The sequence below is a fragment of the Colobus angolensis genome, unplaced genomic scaffold, assembly GCF_000951035.1.
Source record: "Colobus angolensis palliatus isolate OR3802 unplaced genomic scaffold, Cang.pa_1.0 Scaffold10, whole genome shotgun sequence".
NCBI lineage: Eukaryota > Metazoa > Chordata > Mammalia > Primates > Cercopithecidae > Colobus > Colobus angolensis.
Genome location: NW_012110919.1, coordinates 12,293,103 through 12,320,812, shown reverse-complemented (window position 1 = coordinate 12,320,812; position 27,710 = coordinate 12,293,103). Strand labels below are relative to the sequence as shown.

The 27,710-nt window shown below is 39.3% G+C and overlaps 1 protein-coding gene across 3 annotated transcripts in view; it reads right to left on the bottom strand.

Annotated features, from left to right (window-relative positions):
• The window catches only part of ANO4 (anoctamin 4), a 405,598-nt gene that overhangs the window by 98,847 nt on the left and 279,041 nt on the right, over positions 1-27,710 (bottom strand). For all 3 annotated transcript variants that reach the window (XM_011934758.1, XM_011934750.1, XM_011934766.1), the window contains one exon: positions 6,123-6,229. In XM_011934758.1, coding sequence (XP_011790148.1) covers positions 6,123-6,229 — 107 coding nt within the window. The remainder of the gene's footprint in view (positions 1-6,122; positions 6,230-27,710) is intronic.

The following is a 27,710-nucleotide window of genomic DNA, read 5'->3' as shown; positions in this document are numbered from 1 at the left end:
CTCCCGGGTTTACGCCATTCTCCTGCCTCAGCCTCCCGAGTAGCTGGGACTACAGGCGCCCGCCACCTTGCCCGGCTAGTTTTTTATATTTTTTAGTAGAGATGGGGTTTCACCGTGTAGGCCAGGATGGTCTCGATCTCCTGACCTTGTGATCTGCCCGTCTCGGCCTCCCAAAGTGATAAGGACAGTTTTAACTCTTTTTATATTATTCCACTGGATAGTAAAATGAATGTAAGTGGTAAGTGCAGACACACTTGTCCCATTCATTATCTTAGGAGGAAAACATTCAGTCTTTTATCATTAAGTATAATTTTAACTATAAGTATTTCATAGATGTATTTTATGAGGTTGAGGAAGATAATTTCTATTAGTAGTTTGCTGAGTTTTTATCTGTAATGGATGTTGAACTTTGTGAAATGCTTTTCCCATGTTCGTAAATATGATCATATGGTTTTTCTTTTTTAGTTTGCTACTATGGTGAATTATATTGATTGATTTTCATATACTAAGCCAACCTTGTAGTCCAGGATAAATCCTACTTGGTCATGATGTATTATCCTTGTTATACATTATTAAACTTTATTTGCTAAATTTTCTTTATGTTTCCAGGAGGAAAGACTTTTCTGAGTATTCTCCTTATTGCTCTGTGCTTTATGAGGTGTTCCAGTCTTACCGGAAATTCTTTTGGATGATTCTTTCTCTGGCCTTGGGTATTCTCCTGACATGTATGCATTGATCAGCACTTGCTGAATACTTGAGGGAGACCTCTGCAGATCTTTGAGGTTCGAGCTCTGTGCAGTTCTTTGCTTTCTGGTACTTCTTTCTGTGAACCCTAGCTGCCTTTGTTTCCCAACTTCTAGCAACAACTTCTCAACCTAGAGTCTTTCAGGTCCTGCCTACATTCTTGCTTTTCATGGTGTTGTCTAGAAACTATGTCAAGGTGGTAAGATGGGGCCCAGCAGGGCCCATTTCATTTGTTTTCTGTCTCTCAGAGATCCTTGTTTTGGGTCGCCCAAATATTCAGTGTCTTGAAAATAGCTGTTTCATACATTTTGTCTGTTTTTTCTTTTGTGATTGTTTCCCATGGGAGAGTAAATCTTGTGCCTGTCATTCCATCTTGGCCAGAAGTGGAAGTTTAACGTGTTGATCTTTAAAGTTCCTTTCAGATCAAGAATTATGCTACTTCCTAAAATACACCTCAAAGAAGATGATCATAATGATGTTTCTCAAGTGGCTTGAGAGGAATGCTATCCATGCTTTAGATCCTTACCAGAATCTAGAGGTTTAGCCTAACTGGAAAATGGCACATGCACTGATTCACTTTTCATTGATGGAGGATCAATCAATATTTGGATGATTTTAATCATAGTAACACATTAATATGTTTTAAGATGCTTGACATTAATACTAAATATCCAAGAAAAGCATTTGAAATACAAATATCACAAGGCCTTATAGTTTGTCTAACACATCAGAGGCCCCAATAAATACCTTTGTAATGAATGATTACGTAGAAAGCTTTGATTCTCTGGAGTCTCTGTTGAGAATTCCACATATCTCATCAATAACTTTCAAACATCCCAGATATTAGAAAAAATAGGATTCACAGGGACCTAATAAGAGACTCACATGATAACTTTTTTTTTTTTTTTTTTTGAGATGGAGTCTCACTCTTGCCCAGGCCGGGGTGCAGCGGTACGATCTTGGCTCACTGCAACCTCTGCCTCCAGGGTTCAAGCAATTCTCATGCCTCAGCTTCCCAAGTAGCTGGGATTACAGGTGCATGCCACCATGCTCAGCTAGTTTTTGTATTTTTAGTAGAGATGGAGTTTTACCACGTTGGTCAGGCTGATCTCGAACTCCTGACCTCAAGTGATCCACCTGCCTTGGCCTCCCAAAGTGCTGGGATTACAGGCATAAGCCACCATGCCTGGCCTCGGATGATAACTTTTACAAGTTTATCATAATTTATCAAAGTCCTGCAAAGTGAGAAAGTAGCAATATTTGAAGTATTTTTCACTTTACTAATTTCTCCCCTAAGCACCAAATTCAAAAATATGAATCAATTTCAAGATTTATTGTAGGCACCCATATTGTTAAATAAATCTTTGTTGAGCTATTATATTGCTCTATTTTGAAAGTGGGTTTTACCAGGTTTGATTTTTACAGTTGTAATAAATCCAGAGTGAAGCTGAAAAACTTATATAGTGGCAGTTTACATTCCACTAAAATATCCTTATGAATCATGTTTACAAATCAGTATTTTCACGTTATTTCGAATAGATGTTGGCTCGTGCAAGATGCCACTTTCCGAAAGAGTTTCAGGCAAAAAATAATACTGGATAAACATTAGTTCCATCAAGAAATTAAAATTTCTTCTAACATGTTTCTTTTATTTACAAAACCAAAGATGACAATGAAATATTGAATCTACAGACCATTTGTAGCTTTACTCCATGTTTTTCATAATAATAAAACTCCAGCATTTTCAGCATAATGCTTGGTTGTGGGTTAATAACTTACTTTCTGATTGGTTATTTCTAATTAGATATGATTCCGGTTCATCATCACCAATTTTCTTTTATTCTTTCTTTTCTTTTTCTTTGTTGTGGCAGACTCCCACTCTGTTGCCCAGGCTGGAGTGCAGTGGCACAGTCTCAGCTTACTGCAGCCTTGAACTCCCAGGCTCCAGTAATCCCCCATCTCAGTCTCCTGATAGCTGGGACTACAGGTACTCACCACCACACCTGGGTAATTTTTTGTATTTTTTTGTAGAGAGGATTATGCTCAGGCTGGTTTCAGACTCTTGGACTCAAGAAATCCTCCTGCCTCAGCCTCTCAAATTTCTGGGATTCCAGGTATGAGCCAATGGGCCTGGCCTATTACCAATTTTCAAAACACAGAGGTCTTTGAATAGAAAACTCCTTATTTCATCAAATGAAAGAAACTTTTATAAAGACCCTTTCTGACTAGCAAAATACTACACTTCCTGTGCTTCTTCAGAACATTTAAAAATCACTGTCTCTGTCCTTCTTTTGCTTATAAAAGCAGCACACATTTTGATATGCAAAATTAGGCACAATTTCTGTTCAGCATGACTTTATTGAACTCCTACTATATGCCAGGCACTGTGTTAGGCAGTGATGATATAAAGATAAATAAGGTAGCTTATTTACAGTTAAGGATCTTATTATCTAGATGAGCAGCATTCAGCTGCAGATTCTCAATACACTAGTGTCTTATGAAGAGTCATTTTGGGAGGCCAAGGCAGGCGGATCATGAGATCAGGAGTTCGAGATCAGTCTGGCCAACATAATGAAATTCCATCTCAACTAAAAATAACAAAAATCAGCCAGGTGTGGTGGCAGGTACCTGTAATCCCAGCTACTCGGGAGGCTAAGGCGGGAGAATCACTTGAACCTGGGAGGCAGAGGTTGCAGTGAGCCGAGATCCCGCCATTGTGCTCCAGCCTGGGTGACAGTGCGAGACTCCATCTCAAAAAAAAAAATAAATAAATAAAGAGTCATGAGGTGTATTGCAAATAATACCATTATTAGTGAAGATGCCATTTGGAGTTATTTGCATTTAATGAAATGATTCAGAAAAACTACTGCAATAATAACTTCACTTTCACTCACTTACTTTCTAGTATGCTTATGGCACGATGTTAACTGAAAAAAGTATGCTAAAAAGGATGCATAGCACATCCTAAGTTTGTTTCTAAAAACTGTATGAATGAATAAGAAATTAAGATAAAAAAGTAACCAAGGTAACATTTAAATTATTCAGTATGCAAATGTTATGAGTGGTTCTCTTTATGTGGTAGATTTTCATAATGTCATTGAATGTAATCCAAGACAACAAAAGAAGAGTTGTATATGACTAACTATCAAATAGACTCCAAAAATAGTTGCCACAGGAATTCAGAAGAGGGAAGAATTCATTCAAGCTGGAACGGTCACGGAATACTTTACTGAAGGAATGTGTTTCAAGGATGGATGACTAATGCAGAGAAATGGGAATGAGTTTAACTACAATCCATGAAAGTGAAGAAAGACCTAAATCAGGTTCGACTTCACCATACCGCCATACATTGACTCTCACAAAACATAATATTCCATTTGTAATCAGATCTGGACTAGGAAGCTATCTATTTCTCCATGTTATATTTTAATGTATGCAGCTTGGGATCAAAGTAGGCGGGTTATTTTTTTTTTGGCAGTTTCATTATGCTGGTGACTCACACCGAGCTTGCATTCAGCTCAACTCCCAAATCTGTTCCTCTTATGATGTTGAGCAACATTTCTCCCACACTGTACCAAGGTAGTTGTTTTGCTGAATTTGACTGTAAGCCTTTACATTAAAAATTATTTTTAAAATTTTCTAGTTATATTAATGTAATATTCTATGTACTTCCTTTTCTATTCAAACAAATGTAAATGAATAAAATAAAAATTTGAAAAAATCTCAAATCTCATTAATTACCAAATGTATGTTTAAATAACATTTTCATTGAATTAGTAAATATTTTTTAAAAGATTGAAAGAAAAAGAAAATACACATTAGAAATGGTCAATGCAAAATTATTAAATGTCACCTTGCTGGATTTGGTTGAGTGCCAGCTACTGAGTCTTGTCATTTAATGCAATCTTCTAGTTTCACCCTACCTGAAAGCTTGATGAACAGGTCATCTGGGCTATGCACCAGATATTAACTTATTTCCCCTCAGCTCCAAATGCAACTTCATTTCCTGCTTTGCAATAATGGAGCTGGACCTTGTAACTATTTCTCCTTTATCAGCTGATTCAACATTAAGCTTTGCCAGCAGAAGGCACTGGGAGGGACACTGGAGGAGGAAGGGGTTTCTCTTCCTGATACCAGTATGATACCTCAGCAGGCTTCTGCAGCACATACTTCTATAGTACCCAGCTCCTGCAGTGTGTGGTGGCTGGAAACACATGGTACTCCCCAAAGGCAGATTTCCAGTATTCTCCAGGGGGCTTCACAGAGTAATGCTGCTGATGCAGCAACTCCCAAAGAATGACTTCCCTGGAGCCACTCCAGGCAGCTTCCCCTAGTACTCCAGAGGGCAGATTTCTAGAGCCCCCAGCAAACTACACTGCCATGGCTGTACCTCTTCCAGCAGGATCTGCAGCTTAGCACTGTAGGAAGGAGTCTTCTCAGGGGTGGTAGTTGCTCCTAATATCTGTTACTTCTCTATTCTTTAGAGTTATTCTTACCCTTGACTAGCCAACCCTCCATTATTTGAATCCCCTGTCATAGTTAATTACTTATATAAAACTTTCTCTGTTCAATTTACTTGTGCTTTTGTCTCCTGATTAGACCCTGACTGATATAGGTCATTATTAAAACTACTGATAAAAAACTTGCTAGAAAAAGAGATAAAAACAAAGCCACCCAACCCTTCCTGATATATAATAATCTGTTTAGTAAGGCAGGAAATGTATAATACAATATGGACACATTCTCATAAAAATGCCTAAAATATATATGGTGGAGGCTATTTAATGGAGGAGATGACTGAAGAAGTTGCTTATGTGGGACAGCTCATCTCCATGCTTACAGCTCCCTCTGCATGTAACGCCCTACCCCTCCATCTTCCCACACTGGTTCCCCAGCATTCAGGTCTCGGTTCAAATTTCAGCTTCTCAGTGATGCTTGCCCTCATCATCAAATCTCAGCTTGAACTAACTCCTACCTTTTACCGGCCTATTTCTGTATCATCATCCAGTTTAATTTCTTTATGTTAGTTATTGTATTTACTTATTTGTTTATTGTCTGCTTTTAATTTCTTGAACACAAGCTCCAGAACAGAACTACGCTTATCTCCCCAACATCTAGTTCAGTGCCTGGCATACAACATTTTCTAAAATGAGAGAATTTCTCCATGATCTTAGACAAATGAGACGACATGCTATTTAAAGAAGGTATTTAAGGATGCAATGAAGATTTTACACTGTGAATTATTCATCAAAGGATTAGTTAGGGGTTTTATAAGTGACAAGCATTGCTAGAATTGATACAAGCTTAATAAAACCAAGGGAAGAAGTCTGTAATTCCCAAATGCCAAATGTAGTTTGTTATACTAATATACTACTTACCAATCTTATTTTTTCCTTCTTCGTATTTTATTCTTTGTAAAATGTGATGCACGATTCTACTTCTTGTGGCATTGTTGAAGAACGTTTCCTTGTTGTGTATGATGAAGCTGCACACATATATTAAAAACACAAGTTGAGAATTAATTGGAGGTGATGGATCTAATTTTTGTTATAATTTGGTGTTGCTCAGATGCAGATGTCTTCAATCAGTCATAGACAGGGTGTGTCTGGAACAGCCTGAGGGAGCCAGAGATCACACCAGGAGAGTAGGCTCACAGGTATGAGTAGTTTTGGTTTTCAGCATGAACATCATTCATGTCAGGAAGGAGCTGGAGCTAAACAAAATTAAGAAACCTAAAAATAAACTAATAGCACGTCTAGGTCTTGTATCTTGTTTTTTCTCAGTAAGGTCATTATATAAATTCAACTAAAAATTCATTTTGTTTTTCTCTCCTCTTCCCTTCTACCTTAGCCTCTCCCATGGCATAATCAATGAATTTTCAGAAATTTTAAGATATAAAACTGGCTTGGGTGGTGGATATAGGAGTTAGGTAATGAGCTGTGGTCTGGCTCACAGGTGAGGTGAGAGGCCAGTCTCTGGAAATCACCTCTATCCTTACCTTTTCCATGTTCTTTTGTGAATGGGATCTTTCCTCTAAAGCACACACTTAAGACTGATTTGTCTCCCAGCAACTGCCCCAGCCAGTCTACTTTGTCAAGGGTGCATGTGCAGGTATGTGTGTGTATGTGTGTGTGTGCATGTGTGTGTGTGCACACACACACATACACACACAGCTTTCCAGTAGGTGCTTGTACCTTACTAAGAGGTTTTCTAGGTAGCAGAGCTTCCAGAGCTACATAATCCAGCATGAAATTGCCATGTCTCCCCTTGTTAGGATTGCAAAAAATGGTAGAGTATTAGAGATGCTGTATCTATGACTCCTTCATAAATTACAAAGTTTATCAACTCAGCAAACTCCTTGGGCACTTCCTATAAGCTGGACATCATGCAAAGGCATATAAATGTAGGCATTATCCCCAACATTCAGCTCAGAAGTCACCTCCTCCAAAAAGTCTCCCCACCCCTCCAACTGCACTTCTGTCCCCCAAAGCATTCAGTTACTCCTTCCTTTGTGCTATTCCTTATTTTGCAAGCACATCAATTTACTGATCATTCTATATTGTATTTTATTTGTTTTCATTTGTTCATCAAATGTTTACTGAGGACACTCCCTTAAGGTACTAATTATACAATGGTCAACAAAACAAATAAAATCCTTGTCCTTGAGAAGGTTACAGTCTAGTGGGGAAGTGAGAGCATCAAGGAAATGAACATGAGTGTATGGCAGAGAAAGGCAAGGTCAGCCTCCTTCTGCATGCCTTTCCTACCACGTAAGACCATGAGCTCACTCAGGACAAAAGCCTGAATCATAACTTCTGTAGCCCGGGGATCCAGTGAGTGGCTGGTACACAGGTATGTGAGGGTCATGGTAATTTATGATGGGGAATTTGCTATTAAATGTTTTTCTTCAAGGAGATGAATTCTCAGGAGTTGTTCAAATAATAAGAGGAAGAGAAAAAGTTGGCCTCAAGAAAGACTGGTCCAAGCATGGGGTTTCGTTTGGAAACAGGGCTGGAAATGTGACTCTGGGATAACAGATAAAGGAGAGAAAGGCCAGGGAATATAGAGAAAAAAAGTAAATCACGAGAACTGATCTACTGAAGTATTTTTCTTTCACTTTTACTTCTCTTGGATTCTCTTACCGAATACTGCTCTTGGAGAAAGGTAATTTGACTTGGTGGATGAGCAATAAATGCTGTGTGGGTAAATGAGGATGCTGCAGCATTTATCTGATATTTATCTCTCAGGTTTTCTGAAAACATTTTATAGCATCAAAGAGGAAGAGGAGAAAAGCAAGAATCTCATTGAATGTGTTCCTTTGTATTTTATCCTCCTCTGCTTTTTCACCTGATTTGAGACAGGCCATTACATTTTAATACCAAGTAAAGATGTCATAAAGAAATAGACAACAAATAAAAAAGCCCATTTTGACTCACAATTCTAGATGACAACTGAAAGCTGATAAGCACAACTATGCTTGACAAGAAAATTCAAGGCCAAAAGCACATGTCCCTCCTCCATTAAATGGTTTTCTGCTTCCTTCTCTTTTTATAGCATCACATTACATTTTCTGAGCACATGTAACTGTTCTCTATAATAAGCACCACAGACAAGCTTCAAATTTTTGTTTTTCTTTTCCTTACATCTAAGCTGTACCTGGAACCTGGAGGTTTTGCAGAGGAATAAACACACAGGGCACGTGCCAGACACTATTCTAAACAGTCTTAATACATGAACTCATTCAATCCCTATTTCAACCCATAAGGGAAGTACTTATTAGCCACATTTCACAGGTGAAGAATCAGAGAGGTTAAGTGATGCACCCAACGTTACCGAGTTAAAAAGGGGCCAAGCCAGCATTTGAACTCAGGCAGTATGGCTCCAAAGGCTGACCCTGTAGCCACTCTGCTTGCTTGCCTGCCTCTGTTTGCCAGCTACTTCCTGAGGCCTGGAGGCTGGGTTTCCTGGAGGTCAGCTGAGAGTTTCTCTGTCCAGATTGCTCTTGTTTTCATGTTTTTATTCATTTGTTTCTAAATCTCAGCTCGGACCATATCTTCCCCAGAGGCTCTGGCTTGACTTCCATGCCCTCGCTCTGAAATGCAGTGTGGTGCTTGATATGGTTTGGCTGTGTCCCCACACCCATCTTGAATCGTAGTTCCCATAATCCCCATGTGTCATGGGAGGGATCTGGTGGGAGTTAATTGAATCATGGGGGCAGATTTTTCCAGTGCTGTTCTCGTGATAGTAAGTCTCATGAGATCTGATGGTGTTATAAAGGCAGTTCCCCTGTACATGATCTCTCTTGCCTGCCACCATGGAAGATGTGCCTTTGCTCCTCCTTCATCTTCTACCATGATTGTGAGGCCTCTGCAGCCATGTGGAACTGTGAGTCCATTAACCTTCCTTTTCTTTATAAATTACCCAGTCTTGAGTGTGTCTTTATTAGCAGCATGAGAACAATTAATGTGATGCAACAAAAAGAGAAGGAAGCAAAGAACCACTGGTGGAAGAGGAGGAGGGACTTTTAGCTTTGGGTATGCTCAACATCATCTCTGATTTATCTCAATGCTCTGAAGTCAGACAGACCTCAGCATATACTCCAGTAGTGCCACCTATGATGTGGTTTTAGGGCTACCCCTCAACTTTCCTGGGTCTTGGTTTCCTCATCTGTGAAATAGGGATAACACTGTAATCACCTTCACGGGGCTACTGTTGTAGTGAGATGACAAGTAGTGCCGAGCCCACTGACTGGCATTGAAGATGTTCTCAGAGTTAGCTGTCATAATTGCTGTAGTTTCTATTACATTCTATGAAAGCTGTCTGCCCACATGGCCCACTTCCTTGGATGAGTTTCTTGAGGGCAGAAACTGGCCATGCTCATCTCAGCATTTTCAGCACAGGTAAAGGGCTTAGCACATGAGAAACACTTAAAGTTGGATCAGATGAGCTGACCATCTGAAGAACACTAGCTAATGCTGGCGACTGATATAGTTTGGATGTTTGCTCCCTCCAAAACTAATTTTGAAATGGAATCCCCAGTGTTAGAGGTGGGGTCTGGTGGGAGGTGTTTGATTCATGGGGGTGGATCTCTCACGAATGTCTTGGTGCCACCCCCATGGCAATGAGTGAGTTCTCACTCTGGTAGTTTATGTAAGAGCTGGTTGTTTAAAAGAATGTGGCTCCCCACTTCCCCTCTGCCCCACCTTGCCTTTGCTCCCGCTCTTGCCATCTGACATGCTTGCTCCCTCTATACCTTCCAACATGATTGGAAGCTTCCTAAGTCCTCACTAAGAGCAGATTCTGGTGCTATGCTTCCTGTACAGGCTTACATAACTGTGGCCAAAATAGACCTCCCTTCTTTATGAACTACCCAGTCTCAGGTATTCCTTTATAGCAATGCAAATGGCCTAACACAGGGGCTATAAGACTAAATCTCATCTTCTTATAACCTTGGTCTCTGCTCTTGCTCTTGCCATCTCTTCTAGCTATCAGCTGAACTACTGCCTTCACAGTGCATGTCTAAGGATCTTCCTGCGGGGTGTAGAGCACTTTCATTTTGTGGGTCACTCTTTCAAACTGGAGGATTATGAGAAGGAACAGTGACGATTTCCCATATCATGGTTCTTACACTTAGCCACAGCTTTCTCCAAATGAAGTCTCTCTCTCATACACACACATATCCCCCACCCCCTCATGTACACAATGTAAGCTAAGCAACTCTGGCAAACATGAGACTTGGTTCTCAGTCTCTGAGCAGGACTTCACATTAGCTTGGAAACTCATATCCACTCCCATGCATTGCTGGGGCGATAGCAAACATACAAACTCTTTAGGGCCATTTGGTCAGGTCTGTCAAAACTACATATATATTTTCACTACATACCATCTAATCTAGGGATTCCTTTTTTTTAGAAACGTGTTCTACAAATATACTTACCCATGAACAAAGTGACAGATGTACAACAATGTTCATTATGGCATGGGTTATAATAGCAAAAGCCTGGAAATAACCTAAATAATTAATCAGTGGGGGATAGGATAAGAAAATTATGGTACAACTCTACAGTGGAATATTCTGCACCTGTAAATAGATTAAGGACCCTTGGTATAGATCTAAAAAAAATTCTCTAAGACAGGACAGGGAGAAAAGGTTCAAAACAGTCACAGAGTTATTTGTGTCAGAGGAAAATGTGCACATGTTAGGAAGTACATGCAAATGAATATGCTGATAGACATATTTGCTTGTGCATGCACAGAATGGCCATGGGAGGACACATACACCTCGGGAAACATTGGTTGCCTCTGGGGAAAACTGGGTGGCTGGATAGGCAGGAGGGAAACTTCACTGTACATACTTAGGAAATTTTTCCCATGTGTAAGTACTATTAGACATTTAAAAAACTGCAATTTTTGGCTGGGTGCAGTAGCTCATGCCTGCAATCCCAGCACTTTGGGAGGCAAATGCAAGAGGACCACTTGAAGCCAGAAGTTCAAGACCAGGGCAACACAGTAAGACTTCATCTCTACAAAAAGTTAAAAAAAAAATTAGCTGGGTGTGGTGGTGTGAACCTGTAGTCCCAGCTCCTCAGGAGGCTGACGCAGGGCAATCCCTTAGGCCCAGGAGTTAGAGAGTGTAGTGAGCTATGAACACAACACTCCAGCCTGGGTGACAGAGTGAGATTCTGCCTCTTAAAAAACATTTGAAATATTTTTAAAAAGAAAAATTAAAAGGAAAGCACACTTCTGTTCTAGGTTTGCTCTCACGTTCCCCCTGAAATTCGGTGAGGAGGGGAAGAAACTGCTGAAAGGGTGTAGCATTAACTCTGTGATCAAGGCCTATATCCACACATCTCCTTATCCTGCTACTTTGAAGGGCTAATATAATTTGTCCAAAGACACACAACCAGCAAGTGTCAAGGAGGAATTCAGAAACCATCTGTTTTGCTCCAAATCTTCTCCTGTGTTTGTGAAGGGAACTTCAAGGGGCCCAGGTCTGCCTGCATGCGTGTGTGTGTGTGAAGGGCTTTCTGCATGCCTCCATCGCGCCCTGTGAGGAAGACCTTGCTGGCCTGCTCACGAAGTAATGGGCAGACCAGGGCCTGAACCTCCCACTGACTCCCCTCTAAGCTCGACCTTTCTGCTTTCTGGGGTAGTGAGCAACCTCGTTTTCACCCAGGGTGATGGAAGATAGAGGTCCCAATATCCCTTTTGCTAGGAAGGGAGAAATGAGAAACAAATATGCCGTGCAACCGGGTTTTAGCTGCAGACCTCCTGGAGTTTATCTGCTCTCTGATTGATAGGTTCTTCCTGTGGCAAACTGTCCACAGTAACGTTGTAAAATGCTGTGATATGCTGGATCATTTAACAAGTAAATTTTATGTTTGTTCTGTGCAAAGCAGTATGTATTGAGGGTGTGTATAATATGGACATGGGTGTTACATATTTAAATATTTTGAGAGGGAAATGCAAGGTGAAAAAAACCTAGTTTCCCTCCTCAGAGGAACCTATACTCTTAATAGATAACATGAGAAACACGCAAATATTCAAGGGTGTGAGCTGGGGAAAGGTGCTCATTAATGCTGGATCTAAAATCAGCTTATTATAAAATATGCTAATTTTAAAGTAGGTAACTTTCTTTTTTTCCTAAACTTTCTCCTTAGATCACAGCTTTGAGGATAAGACTACACTTTCTCCACAAATTAATATAACTGAAGGGAACTTTAGATTAATCTAGACTCCAGCACTGTTTAATAGAAATTTCTGAGATCATGAAAATGTTCTTTATCTGTGCTATCCAATATGACACTCATGTAGCTATTGAGCACTTGAACTGTGACTAGTAAAAGTAACAAAGTGAATTTTAACTTAGCTTAATTTTAATTGATTAAAATTTAAATTTAAGTAGCTACTTGTAGCTGGTGGACACTATATGAACAGCACAGATAAACAATTGCCTAAGTCAGGGGTGACACTTTGAGGATGTGGCACACCCACTGCCTCCAGAATGGTATCTTTACCCTGCCTCTCCCCTTGATTACAATAAGCAGGAGAGTAGAGGAGGGTGAGCAGTGCCCTACAAGACTATGTGTAGGTTGCCAGAAGACCTGGTTCAAGTCCTGCTCTTCCACTTTAGCTGTGTGCCCTTGGGGAATTCATTGAATGTCTACTCGTCAGGAAATGAGGGTCACCATGTCTTAGTTACCCAAGGACAGGGTTAGACAATCACAAAGTGAGACTATAAAGTATTGAGGTGGGTCATAAAGCCTTGCTGGTAAATAACTGAACTCCCACATTCAACTGCCTGTTTGACATCTTGCTTGATGTCTAAGAAAAATCTCAAACCAAATATTTCCAAAACAGCACTCTTGACCTGGACTCTTATAAAGGAAAAAGCTGTTCTTCCCCTAGGCTTTTCCATATTAAAAAAGGGCACTGCTGGGTTGAATGGTAGTTATGTTTTAAATGCTTGGAGAAATCGCCAAACTGTTTTACACAATGGCTGAACTAGTTTACATTCCCACCAGCAGGGTATGAGAGTTCCCTTTTCTCCAGAGGTACCCTTGAACCTAAAATACAAGTGAAAACACAGAACTGAAGTGCACCCAATTTCATAAGTCACAAACTTGAGATGCATCGGTGACCCTCTCTCTCAAGGCCAAAATCCAATCCATCAAGGTCTCTGGGCTCCTCTTCCCAAATATTATCCTGAATCTGACCCTTTCTCACCCTCCTACTTCAAAGTTGTTTCTAGGACTACTACAATAGCCTCCTAACTGTACCATCTAATTTCACTCTCTCTTTTGTCCATCCTCTACACAGCAACCACAATGATTTTTTTAAAAAATGAATAAAATCTTATCCTTTTCCACTTAAAACTCTGCAATGACTTCACCTTTCCACACAGTCCTTCATGACTCCTGCCCACACCAATGACCCTATCTCCTCTCTTCTTCCCTTTGCTCACTGTAAACAAGCAACACTGAACTTGTTTTCTGACCCTGAACAAACCAACCCAGACTGTTATTGCCCAGGCTTTTGATCATGCTTTTCTTAGATTCTTGTACAACTTGTTTCTTCCCAACATTTTGGTCTCAAATTAAATGTCACTTCTTCATCATCCTAGCTAAGATAGTCACTCTCCTGCCCCAATAATCTCTCTTTCTCTCTCGCTCTCTCACTCATTCTGTCTCTCTCCTCCATTACCCTGTTTTATTCTCTTATGTTTTACTCTCTAAAATTTTTAAAAACAGAGCTGGGATGAATCTACATTTTTGTTGTCTGCCCCTCTCCCCTTGCAGACTGTAAGCTCTGTGAGGGCAGGGCTTGGTCTGTCTCATGCTCTACTCTAGGCCCCAAGGAAATAAGTAAATCATGTGATCCCCATAGAGAACCACTGGGTATTCCAGAAATTGTCAGGTTATATTACAGATAAACTTTAACCTTTTTTTTCTAATTTGAAGATTCTCAAAATCAGTATCATTTTATGATGATGCTTTGTATGTGGTACTACTTTTGGGGAAATAAAAGCAAGGAAGATGGTTTTTCAATTTGTTGTTTTACATGTATTATGGAATTTCTGAGGTGGGCCAAACAAACAAGTATTCTCAAAGGTATGGAAATCTACGTGGTTAAAAACTTCAGGAGGAAGGGGTAACTTTGTCAAGAAGCACTTAACTACCTACAGATGGTTTTGTACAATTATTTTAGAATTAGAGTTACATTATTGACCTCCGTGAATCTAAAAATTTAAGGCATGTGGCAAAGTAGGAAACAGAAACAGATAACTAATCAAGGTGGGTTTTTTGTCCTTGGAGTGAAGGAGCCTGAAGCAGGTGCCCAGCTGAGTTTCAGATTAATGTGAATGAGTGACTGCTACAGTCTTCCTGTTGTTCCCCATGTTGAATGGCAGTGCCTATTGTAATTATTCTGCCCCTGTTCCATCACTATGTGTTGGAGTTGTAGGGTGCAGGTAACTTATCTTTTTCATTCACAGGTCTCTGGTTCACAAAGAGTGTACAACTGAGCTTTAGCCAAAGGTTTTCACCCTGAACTCACTTGATGCAGAACATGAGATCCAAGACTTTGAACCTGATGCAATATTGGGATGAGATCCATGGAGATTCTGGGATGGGAATGAGAGTATATGTGGAAAAAATGTGAGTAAGTTTCAGCTAGACAGTAGTCTGTGGTAGATTGCAAACAAACAAACAAACAAACAAACAAAAGCCACGATTCCTCCTATCTATATATACTCCTTTGGGATGTGAATTTCTTGCTCCTTTTATCAAGAGGTAGACTCTACCTCTCTACCTCTTCTATCTGGGCTGGATTTGTGAATGGCTTTAATCTACAGAATACGGCAGAAGTAATTTCCATGATTTTTTGGCATAGGCTCTGCAGCTTCCATTCTTGCCCACTTGGAATGCTGCCCCAAGGCTGCTAGGGTAAAAGAAGCCCAAATGAGCCTCTTTGAAGATGAGCCATATGCAGACAGAAATGCAGCCAAGAGCTGGCAGCATCCCCCAGCTATGTGAATGACAGAGAGAGACCATTTTGGACTGTCCAGCTCATTGAGCAAAGGGACAACTCCAGCCACATGTTGACTCCAGGTGGAAGCAGTGGAAGAACTTCCCAGGTGAATCTAGCACGAATTGCTAAAACAAAAGAATAATAAGCAAATAAAATGTTTGTTGTTTTAAGTCAGTAAGTTTTGTAGTAGATTGTTATGTAGCAACAGATAACCAACATACCAGTCTTTTCTGATGTTTAAAGTTGTATTATTCCATAATACAATAAGGGAAGGTTAATGCCTTAAAAATAAATATTTCAGGAAACTTTCTTAATTAGACTTTTAAATAGGTATTTCTTGTTTAACAAGGAGAAGTAAAGGTGATACAGTTAACTGTCACTTATATTATGTCCTCAAATTAATGAAAATCTAAGTAGGAACCAAGCAATCAATTAATTTTTTATGTGACAAGGCCTATTTTGAGAGTTTTCTGGGCCTTAGGCAACTGCAGCACAATATCTAACTTCTAATCTTGAGTAGATATTTTATGAGTATAAGGTGAGAAGATTGTTAGGCCAAATATATAATATTGAAAGTTCTGACTATTTGGTAAAGATTTTAAAGCCTCTTTTTTAGATCAGGGTGACAGGTTACTGAAATGTAAAGGATTGTGAGTCATTTTCCTTATACAAATGGCCATTTCTAATTGTACTTCATGATATCATCTTTGTTATCTAAGTGTTAAATACAAATTAAGAAACACTTGCTCTTGAGCTTCCAAGTAAAGATGGAAAATTAAATATTTGCATACAATTTTTCTGTCTCTCTCAAAATCCCATGAAGATGATAGTAGCATGCATAGTGGGTGTGTATGTTTACATAACAGTAGGAACTCTCAAAGAACAAAGATAGCACAAAACAACAGCATCAAAATGTTGAAACGTGCCAAGCAGACAGATCTATGTAATAATAGACTTAGAAAACCAGAAAAAACTGAATGCTAAACCAGCTCTGGGGAAAACCCAAGAACAATCGTATTTATACTACAAAATCCCAGAAAGTCTTAGAACTGGGGCATGAAGTGACCTACAAAAGTGGGGTGAAGGTCCAGAAAATACCTTGAAGAATTCTCCCAGAGCAAAAATACATAGATTATCAAAAAAAAGAGGAAAGTAAGGACATTAGAGGATCAGCCCAGGAAACCCAATAACTGAAAAATAGGAATTCCAGAAAGACAAAAAAGGAATAAATCAGCTAAAACATTCAAGAATTATTCAAGAAAAAATTTCTGAACTGACAGACAAGAGTATACAGGTTGAAAGGGTTCACTGAGCATCCAGTAATATAAATAAACATAGAACCACATCAAGATACATTCCTATGATATTTTAGAATACTGAGGCCAAACAGACAATTATATAAAGTTCCATAGAGGAGAAAGGTTACACACAGAGAATTGGGAATTGGAATGTTTTCGAAGTTATCAGTAGGAATACTGAATATTAATTTTAGAAGTTAAAAGATCAAGAACTTAAAAATTGTGAGGAAAACAGATTTTGGTTTTATATAGAATTCTATATCTAGCCCAACTATCATAATGAGTGCAGTATAATGAACATATACCTCATTGCTGGGGCTGTCATAACAAAGTACCATACCCTGAGTGGCTCAAACAACAGAAATTTGTTTTCTCACAGTTCTGGAGGCTGAAAGTCCAAGGTCAAGCTGTCAGCAGAGTTTTTTCTTCTAAATTTTCTCTCCTTGACTTGTAGATAGCTGTTTTCTCTGTATGTCTTCACATGATCTTCTATGTGTATATGTCTGTGTTTTAATTTTCTCTTATATAACGTGCACCAGTCATAATGGATTAGGGCCCATCCTAATAACTTCATTTTAATATAATTACCTCTTTAAAGACCCTATCACCATATAAGGCCACATTCTGAGATACTGGGGGTTAGGATATTAACATGTGAATTTTAGATGGTCACAATTTGACCCATAACAGTATGCATGATCACAAAAATAATACCATCCACATAATCTTATTAGGAAGTCACTAGAGAATGCAAAACGAGGGTACAATAAAAAAGTGTAAGAAATGATACACAGGAAACAGAAGATGCCACAAAAGTGAAAGACAAAGAGAATCCTAGGATATTGGTAAAGGAAGATACCAAGATGATAATTTGTAACAAGAGTGGAAGGCAAGAATTCAGATTGGAACATGTCAGAAGGCTCCAGAGTAATTTTCTCAGGAAGATGAAACTGATTACATATCTGATGCATCTGAACATCTTGAAATTTAGACAATTTAGATAAACTCTGCCAAATAACTGGCAGAATGTAAGATGGAATTAGTAATAAGTACATAGAAAACTTTGAAAATTAAAAAATCAAGAGAATGAGTTACTTTAGTTCAAGCAAAAACAGCGCAAAAGAGGAAAATGATTCATATTGTACTATATGACCTAGCTCTGGGTAGCATTTGTATAGTCATCATGTAAATAGTGATCTACATTATAATAATGTAATTAAATTGTAATATAACTACATTGAAAGGATAAGAATAGCTATCTACTGTAGTAAGAACTGTAGGGAAGAAACAAACAGCAAATTCTTATTCTCTATGGGGGAAGTCAATAGATTCTCCTATAACTGAAAAACATCGGAGTAATAATAAAATAATTTATTTATATATGAAGCATTAATTGCCAAAATAAACAGGCAAAAGAGTTGAAAGGGGCTGCTTCTTGGGAGGGGCAAATATAAAGCATTGTGGGGCATGGGATTGCTGTTTTTCAAAACAAACCTTGTAGGACTATTTAAAATGTATACATGACTAATTTTAATTTAATTTATAAGGTGGTAGGAAAGGAAGGAAGGAGGGAAGGAACCCTTTGGAATAATATATTTGTCAAAGATGACTAACATTTTTAAAAATTGAATTATTTTCAAAAATAAAACATCCATGTCGAAATAAAGTCAGAAACTTCATAATGATTCTTACTGCTTTTAGGGCTCAGTATTTTATGCACTAGATGAGACTGACAAATACCGATATTCCAGCTTGAAGGTAGACTTTTATTGAGGGAAGTTGCCTCATAGATAGAATTTACCTTTTGTGAGCCCAAGATTGTAAACATGTGGGCAGCTTGCAATATTTTTTTTAAGAAACTCAAGCTGGGTGCGCTGGCACGTACTTTTAGTCCTAACTACCTGGGAGGCTGAGGTGGGAGGACTGCTTGAGCCCAGGAGTTCAAGGCTGCAGTAAGCTATGATCAAGCAGTTGTGCTCCAGCCTGAGTGACAGAGCAAGACCTTATCTCTAAATGAAACAAAAACAAAACTCTGAGTCCTGGGTCACTGTTTTCCCTCCCAAATAACATGGCTAGGTTATATCTTAATGGTTGGAGTGACAACATCTTGAAGGAATACAGTAATATCTACTTTGTTGGTTAGAAAAAACAAACATGGGTTTGAATCTTGGTTCTGCCAAGAACTAACTATTTGAATTTAGAAAAGTAACATCTCTAAGCCTTAGGATTCTTATCTTTCAAATGGGGACAACCATAACACCCACTTCAGAGGATGTTTGAGGATTAAGAGATACTGCATGCAGTGTGGTTATAAACACACCATGCTCATAAATGGTAGTTTCATGATTCTTATTATTATCTACCTGTCACTTAAAAAAATTTTATTTTTATTTTTTTGAGATGGAGTCTTACTCTGTCCCCCAGGCTGGAGTGCAGTGTCACAATCTCAGATCACTGCAACCTCTACCTTTCGGGTTTAAGCAATTCTCCTGCTTCAGTCTCCCAAGTAGCTAGGTCTACAGGCACACGCCACCACACTCAGCTAATTTTTGTATTTTTAGTAGAGACAGCATTTTGCCATGTTGGCCAGGCTGCTGTCAAACTCTTGACCTCAACTGATCCATGCACCTTGGCCTCCTAAAGTGCTCGGATTACAGTCATGAGCCATGGTACCTGGCCCACTATTTGTCACTGTTTATAAGATTACTGACTCTCATAGTTCAAAAAGGCCCCCAGTGTATAAGTTCCTGCTGTTTTGAAATAAGATCTTGTGAACGTCTTTTTCTTTTAATCAAATAAGTTTAAACATACAAAAATGCGCTGGTAAATGATATCAAACACCCATATACCCCCTAACAAATTTAAGAATCAAAAGTTTGCAAATATAATTGAAGTTTCTCTGTGTTCTCCTTTTTAATTGCATTCCCTTCCCCTAGAGGTAACCGCTATCAGGAATGTTTTATAATCCACAACATGCAGGTATTCCTAAGAATACAGTATTGCGTATTTTAGAACTTTGCAGAAATGATATCATGCTATAATTATTCTTCTGCAAGTTGCTTTGCTTGCTCAGCATTGAGGTTCATTGATGTTCATACAAGGCGCTCTAGTCCATCATGTTCTTTGCTGCTCAGAAGTCTACTGTATGGGACACTACAGTTTACTGGCTCATTGTCTTGCTAGTGGATACTTAGTCTATTTATAAAGTTTTATTACTATAAACAATGCTCTAATGAACATTCTGTAAAATGCACATGTGCAAGTGCTTTGAGGAAGTACATATTTTAGGAAGAGCATCGCTAGGTCAAACGGTACATGTCCAGTAGGACAGGTCTTAAGAAAGAAGCAATAGTCACATTTTGGGGTCTTATTCACCCATGTGTCACAACATCCTAATAAGACAAAATGGTGAGGTGTGTTGCAATTAATTTGACAGTAATGATGATTAGAATGCTAAAATTTGGGAATGATTAAAAAACTAAATTAGAATGGATTTAAGGTACCTTTATAATACGATCATTTTACTACCAGGTATTCATTCTATCGTGCTTTCTGCAGGAACAGGAAAATATGAGGGAGTATGTTGCATAAGTAAACATTACCATGTATCACAGTAGAAAAAGGCTGGGGAATAGCCTTTTTCTTTTTATTTATTGGTTGCATCAATAAATATTTTAAAAAGAGTCAGTTATCTAACAAAAGGATACACATTAATTGAGCCAGAGGTTGAAAACCTATTGGTAAGACAGAGTAAGCCAAACAGTACCTTTGACATTGGCTAGGTATACACAACCAAGAGAAATGGAGAGGTGGATAGCAATCTGGATAATTCTGGAAGACGAGGAGGAGGCAGGAAAAGGAAATGACAGGGGAAGAGAAAGGAGAAATGATGCTACAGAAAAGAGGAGAAAAAAGTAATATCCTAGAATTGGGAAAACTTCCCACCAATCTCAAACTATCTCTCTTTAAGACTGGGCCAAAAAAAAAAAAAAAAAAAAAAAGACTGGGCCATGAACATCAGCATTTATAGAATTCACATATACCAAAATTATCTATTTATATATAAGGTGCCACCAACATTATCAACAAAAATAAAATACCTTTATCGAACATATACCATAAGCACTGATATACTGTATTGTTAATTTCACAATATTATATGGGTATTTTTATTATTTCCAATTTACAAATGAAGAGGTTGAAGCTCAGAATCACATGCCTTACAAGTTACAGAGCTGGGATTGGGCACCCAGGCCCTCTGTGTTTCCAGCCAGAGCTTGAGTGAGCTCAACCATTCTATCCTTAAGGTCAGAAAATGATTCATTCATCTTTGTCCAGCTCTACATAGTGCTTGTCACAGAACTGGTACTTGACGCAGACTGAACTGAAATAGACACTCAAAAATGAAAAAAATGCAGTATTCAAATTTATTAGAGATTGGTTTTATTCACTATTCAAAAGTGAGTCGGAATAAAGAGGAAATCATTTTGTTTTAAATCTGTAAAATAAGTTTGGAAGTGTTTCCTAATTAATCCTCAGACAAGAAAAATCCAATTTAGAATAAGCTAAGCTCTCAGCTTTCCACTAATTAGGGCACTACTGTAATTCAGTCAAGAGTAAGGTTTTGCTTGAATTACCTAGGCAGTTGTCCCTGCATAAGTGTATTATTCAGTGACTCACCCGTGGCTACCATCTTAGTCTGATCTGAGTCATGGGTCTCATTTTTATATGAGCTGAGTTGTTCTGAGTGTTGACCAAATGGACAGATTCATCTCTGTCCCTGCCGTTCATTTATATTGCTGTGAGCAGCAAAGTCCTAGAAACTCTGCCAAGCATCTGCAAAATCTGGAAGTTGGTAAAATTTATCTTCCATAATCCCCTTGCTTTCATTGCTCTTTTTTGGCCCTCCACCATCTTTGTGGCATCCTCTATCTGCCCCTGCTACAGCCAAAATACTTCATCTGTATCTCTTGCTTTCTCTTCTTATTTTCAATAAACTATTTGTAATGGGGTGTCAATAAAGAATGACATTAAAATTTTCATCTTTCCAAGGGACACTTTTATTTTAATTGAGGATGACTTTAGCCAAAGGATTAGAGCTCAAATTGTAAAATTCCAGGTATTAGGGAGTGTGCTATTAAGTTATCTCTGATTTCCCCTTCCTTCCTCTTATCTGTAACACAATGCCAGAACAGAGACTCTGCAAACTACATTTTTGCATTGCTGTCTGTCTCTCTGATATGCTCTGTCAGTACAGGGCATGAGAGGGAGACTGGCGGGGAGAACAGGTTATAGGACCTTGGTCCTTCTTGTTTGCCTGCCTGTTCCTGTCACCAATGATCCTCCGACCTCACAATGGCAGCTGGTTCCAGTTTCCAGCTTAAAAGCAACACTCCCCAAACTAGGCTCAGTCCATTGCCCCACATCCTTGAGGGCCCAGCACCACAAGGGCAGAATCTCCTACTCAGGAGTCCGAGGCTCAGCTCCACAGGGCCTCTCTGAGCATCTTGGTTCCAATAACCCCAACCTCTTCATTTTGCTCCCCCAACTCTAGAGGCAGTAGCTGCTTCACTTCCTGCAGTTATCAACTGCCTGACTTCAGTATTTCCTTTGCAACACTGTAGTTCTTTACTTCCCCACAGTAACCTTTTTTGTTAAAATAACTGCCAGGTTTCAGTTTTCCTGAATGAAACCTGAGTGGTACAGAGATCTAGCAAAAGAAACATTCTTTGGAGAGGAAACCTCCTTCTCTGAGAAACTACACACCACAGAAAGCAGCCATCTACCTATCCAGCTTGGTAATCTGATAAGAATATCACCCAAGTATAAAGATAGATTTTTGATTTGGAATTTTCAAATATTCCAGTTTCAAGTGTGACTTCTATCCTACAGAAATTTTTCTCTCTTCTGCCCAGGTCTTTGTTAACTTGCATGGAAAATTCCTTTTCTAAAAATACGCTAGGTGTTCAAAACAAAACATTTACCATTTCTTTCTAATGAGAATATTCAAAAACTTCTCTTCTAGATATTTTGAAATATACAATACATGCTTGTTAATTCTAGTCATCCTACTATGCAATAGATCACCAGAACTTATTCCTCCTATATGAATATGTGCGATTACATATCAATCATAAAAAACAGTATGAGACACCATCTGAGCCCTGTAAGCTCACAGACTGATGTGCCATACAAATGTGACAAAATAAAACAATATTAATATGAGGTATTCCTGACCATACTGTCTTATTAGTCCCAATTTACTGCTTTGAAAATTTATCTCTACTCATTACCATGTTACTGACATTCTCCCTGCCTGGAGAAAGAGTATAATTCCCTACCACATTGATACTACACTTGGTCATAAGGCTTGTTTTGGCACACGGAGTGTGAGGAGACATGATATATGCCACATCTGAGAGGAAATTTCAAAAGTCAATGTGTGGTTGTGCCATTACTTTTTCCTCTGCTATGAGAATGCATGTCTTACAGACTGCTTCTTCAGTCCAGATTCCATGATAAAGGAATCATGTGAGGCAGAGCCTCAGTTGACCCGTTGTTAATATGCTATGTGAGCTATAAATAAACCTTTGTGCAGGCCACTGAGATTTGAGGGTTGTTACTGTGGCAGAACCCAGCAGAACCTGGCTGACACAGTCTAACCCAATAGTGATAATCCTATAATTTATGGCTTTGCCTGAAGAGGATGAGTGTTTTCTTTTTTCCTGATGGTGAAGCTGTGGCAATCCATAAAATAAAGTGATAGGAGAGAGGGCTGAGGTTTGTGGGGAGGAGAGCAACATGGGAAGAGGAAAGAAAAACTGTATAGGCTGGGGCAGAGGAGGAATGTTTTTGTCAACAGAAGGAGGATGACGTTTGAGTAAGGAAGGAGAGGAAAGGCTGATGATAAATGGATGCTGAGGACATGGTTTCCCTTTGTGTCCTTTGAGAAACTTAGTAAAGACTGAAACTCCCTTCTAATTACTTTTGGCTGCTGAATTCGGCTTTGTGTAGAACATAGTCACGAAAACAAGTAACTGATATAACAGTTAGTGCCATAATTAAAGCATTTACAGAGGCTAATGGGCCCAGAAGTCTAATGTTATCTGCATGAGACATAAGATGTTTCATAAAGAAGATGACAGCTCAACTCGTTAAAGAACAGGATATTATCAGAGAGTGAGAGGAAGGAGAGCACACCTTAGGAAGAAGGAAAAATAGTCATGGAATATTTAGGTCACTTCCATTCCCATGCTTCAGGAGTACCAGCCTGAAAAGGCTGGGGGGAGAAGGGAAGAAGCTAAAAAGGTAGCTTTGTGTGCCATGTGAAGGAATTTAAGCTTTATCTCTAAGGTCCTGGGGAATCATTAAAAGCTGTTAAGCAAGGAAGCAATGTTACTACATGTGGCACTACTGGGCATTATTCACTCCTGCAGGTGCACAGCCGAGAGCATGAGGAAGGGTTGACCCTGCCTGTACTCTGCTGGCCAATCCATGGGCTATGAATATTCCTAGAGGAAGGATGTCCACCTTCTAACTGTGCACAAGTACTGTAGGAACCAGTGGTAGCAGCCTTGCAAATGTCCTGTGACATGAGTGGGGTAGACAGATTTGGGAGTGAGGAAAGACAGAGGAGGTGGAGACTGTTGTAATTGTTCATCTAACTGGCTGCTTCCACTAAGGCAATGGCAGTGAGGTCAGAAAGGAGGAGAAGGGCCGAAAGGATTTGGTGGTGATGGTGGGCAGCAAGGAAGATGGGAGCGTCAAGGTGGGTCAACATGCAGTGGTAAAATCACTCATCTAGAATGGAAACACCAAACTGATGGTGTAGGTGTTGTATCAGGGGTGAGGAAAGTGGGAAGTGAGAAAAATCAGGTTTTTCCCCACAGATAAAGACATTTCTAAGACATAGTCTTGAATTAGTGGCTATTTGAATAAACTACCATCTTCAGAGTTTCCAGGTTTAACAACTCCTTCTCCCCAGTGCCACTCCTGGATGTGAGTCAGAAGCGGGCCCAGAAATGACCCTCCCCCAGCTGCTCAGGGTGGTTTCCTACTTTGACCAAATGTGCAACTCAGGTAGGTGACTTACTCCTCTGTGTTCCACTTCTCTCAATGGAAATAACAGTACCAGTAGTCTCCCAGGTAGCCTGGTGTCTAGTGGGCAGTCAACATATGTCAGGTTGTATTATGGAAGGAGCATGGGTTTGCAATGAGACAGATTTGGGTTCTAACTCCAGGTCTATTTGTTGCCAGGTAACCCTGGCTTAAAGTATTTAATGTTCCTGAGTTTCTGTGCCTCCTTCTGTAAAATTACGTTTCAGGGTTTTTGCAAGGGTCAAAAGAGAGAATGTGGAAGGCATGCAGTGCACAGCCTGGCACAGAATACTGATCAATGAGGCACCAGAGTGTCTACCTGCCTATGAAGTACTAGGTTTTCCTCACCTCTGTTCTTCCTTGTCTCCTCTCACTACTGCTGTTTCCAAAGACTTAATGCACGGAGTGACTACATATGTATACTATAGCAACAGATGTAATCCTAGTTCCCTTCCTTCCTCTTTAGGTTAACCCCTCCCTATTTTACTATACTTAAATTTGACAACTCTTCCCCTTTCCTATAGGTGTTTTAAATTGCCTTTTACCATTCTGATAAGGAAAATAGCCTCTTGACTATCAAATTTAACATACCAAAGTTAAAATTTTAAATAAATTTTAAATAAAAATATACATGCACACATGAATATACATCAACCTATTGTGCAAATTTTTCTACTATGCATAAATTTTTCTACTATGGTACAATATGTGGCACATAATAGGCATTGAAAGTGTTTGGTAAATGAATGAACTGATAAGCAGAGAAACAAACTATGTATGCACAGAAGATAAATGACATAAAATATTTCCAAGTGACCTCTTCACAGATGTTCTCACAAATATTAAGATAACAGACCCAACTAACTACTGGGCCCCCAGACACCCAGAGGTATGCTTTTCCCACCTGATTAGGTGACCTCTTTGTCCCTTTAAAGTCATTAAATTATGTCCTACTTAAAAGGAGCCGCATGATCTTGAGAAGCACAAATCTCAAGATGTGTGGCTTTTTTCATTTTCATTTTAGTTTAAGACTTTCCAGAACATAGATATGTTTCCCCTGACTCTATGGATCAATACAAACAACCTGAATATTGAGGATCCTAATGCCAAATAAGTAACTGCAATAAAACAAGTGTTCAGAGACAGCTTTAAGTCATCGAGGCACTAAAAGAACCTTAATCCTACCTAAATCAATCTTGGTACCTCTGCCTGAAGGATTCTCTAAATACTTCAGATCGATGAAAACAACAAAAAAACTCTCAGTTCTTTGAAACAAAAATACAGTAAAAGGCACATGTCAGAAGAATCACTGTCTTCCGATATCTATGCTGAGAGAGTTGAAAAGCAAATAGTCATATGTTACGGACACATAAAATGTTAAATGGCAAAGCATCTGGAACACTGAGTAACATTGGGCTTAAAAGTAAAGCAATTCCAGTTCAGGTCAGTTATGAGCCTTTGCAAAATCAGTCTCTGTCACCTCAAACTTTCCCATTACACACCAACTGCAACTCTGCAGAGATTCTCCCAAGGATTCTCAGTATACTGCTGTTTGTGGTAATAATGATAATGATAGCTATCATTTGTTGATTTGTTGAGGGCTTTCTATGTGTCAGGCACTGGACTAAGTCTTTTTCTTTTTTCAAAGATGGAGTCTTGCTCTGTTGCCCAGACTGGAATGCAATGGCACGATCTCAGCTCACTACAACCTCTGCCTCTCAGATCCAAGCGATTCTCCTGCCGCATCCTCCTGAGTAGCTGGGACTACAGGCTTGCACCACTATGCCTGGCTAAATTTTTTTATTTTTTATTTTGAGTAGAGAGGGGTTTCACAGTGTTGGCCAGGCTGGTCTCAAACTCCTGGCTGCAAGCAATCTGCCTGCGTTGGCCTCCTGAAGTGGAGTTACAGGTGTGAGCCACCGTGCCAGGCTCTAAGTCTTTTACATATGTCATTTCATTTAATGTCCCCAAATCCTATTGCCATCCTCCTCTCTCCCTCTCTCTCTTCTTTCTTTCTTTTTTCCCATCAAAACTTTCCTGTCCTCTGTCCCAACCCTTGGCACTTTTTGGATTGGGACATTTGTACAGCTGTGATAGGCAATATTATGGCCCTCCAAAGATATCCACATCCTCATCCTCGGAATGTTAAGCGATATGGCAAAGAGGAATTCATGATGCAGATGGAATTAAAGTTGCTAATCAGCTGACCTTAAGACAGGGAGATTACCTGGATTATTCAGATAGGTACAATGTAATCATAAGGGTCCCTAAAAATGGAAGAAGAAAGCAAAAGAGTCAGAGAAGAAAAAGATGTGGGGACAGAAGCAAAGTCAGAGTGATGTGACGCGAGAAGGACTCAACTACCGTTGCTGGCTTTAAAGATAAAGGAAGAAACCATGGGCTAAGGAATGTAGTAGCCTCCAGAAGTTAGAAAAGGCAAAGAAATAGATTCTCCTCCAGAAAGGAGTGCAGCTTTGACACACCTTAATTAGCTCAGTGTCACCCATGTGGCACCCTAGCCTACAGAATTGTAAGATAATAAATTTTGTGGTTTTAAACAATTAGTCAGTGATAATCTGTTATATCAGTCATAGAAAACTAACATGCAATGTTAAAAAGATAAGACTAGGGCCAGACTGCTTGGCCTTGAAATCCAAGCCCTACCACTTACCAACTGTTTGACCTTGGATAAGCTACTTACCCTTTCCGTGATCCTGTTTCCTCCTCTGTAAAAATGGAGATAATGACAACACCTTACTAACAGGACTAAATGAGTTTACATCTGTGAAGTATTTGGAACCCAGTAAGCACCATATGAATGTTAGCTATCATATTCCTACAATAAATTTCATATGGTTCCATTGAAATGACCTTTTCTGAAATTGAGTTTTGAGAGGGGCCTCCTGGAATGACTGACTCTAATATTGACAACCTGAGTTTCCATAGCTGGCTAGTGTGCAAGAGCTTTCTGTGGGGTCAGATGTTTAGGTGGCCACACAAAAATGGCTGGTGGGCAGCCTGTAGGCCTAGCTCTTGTGATAC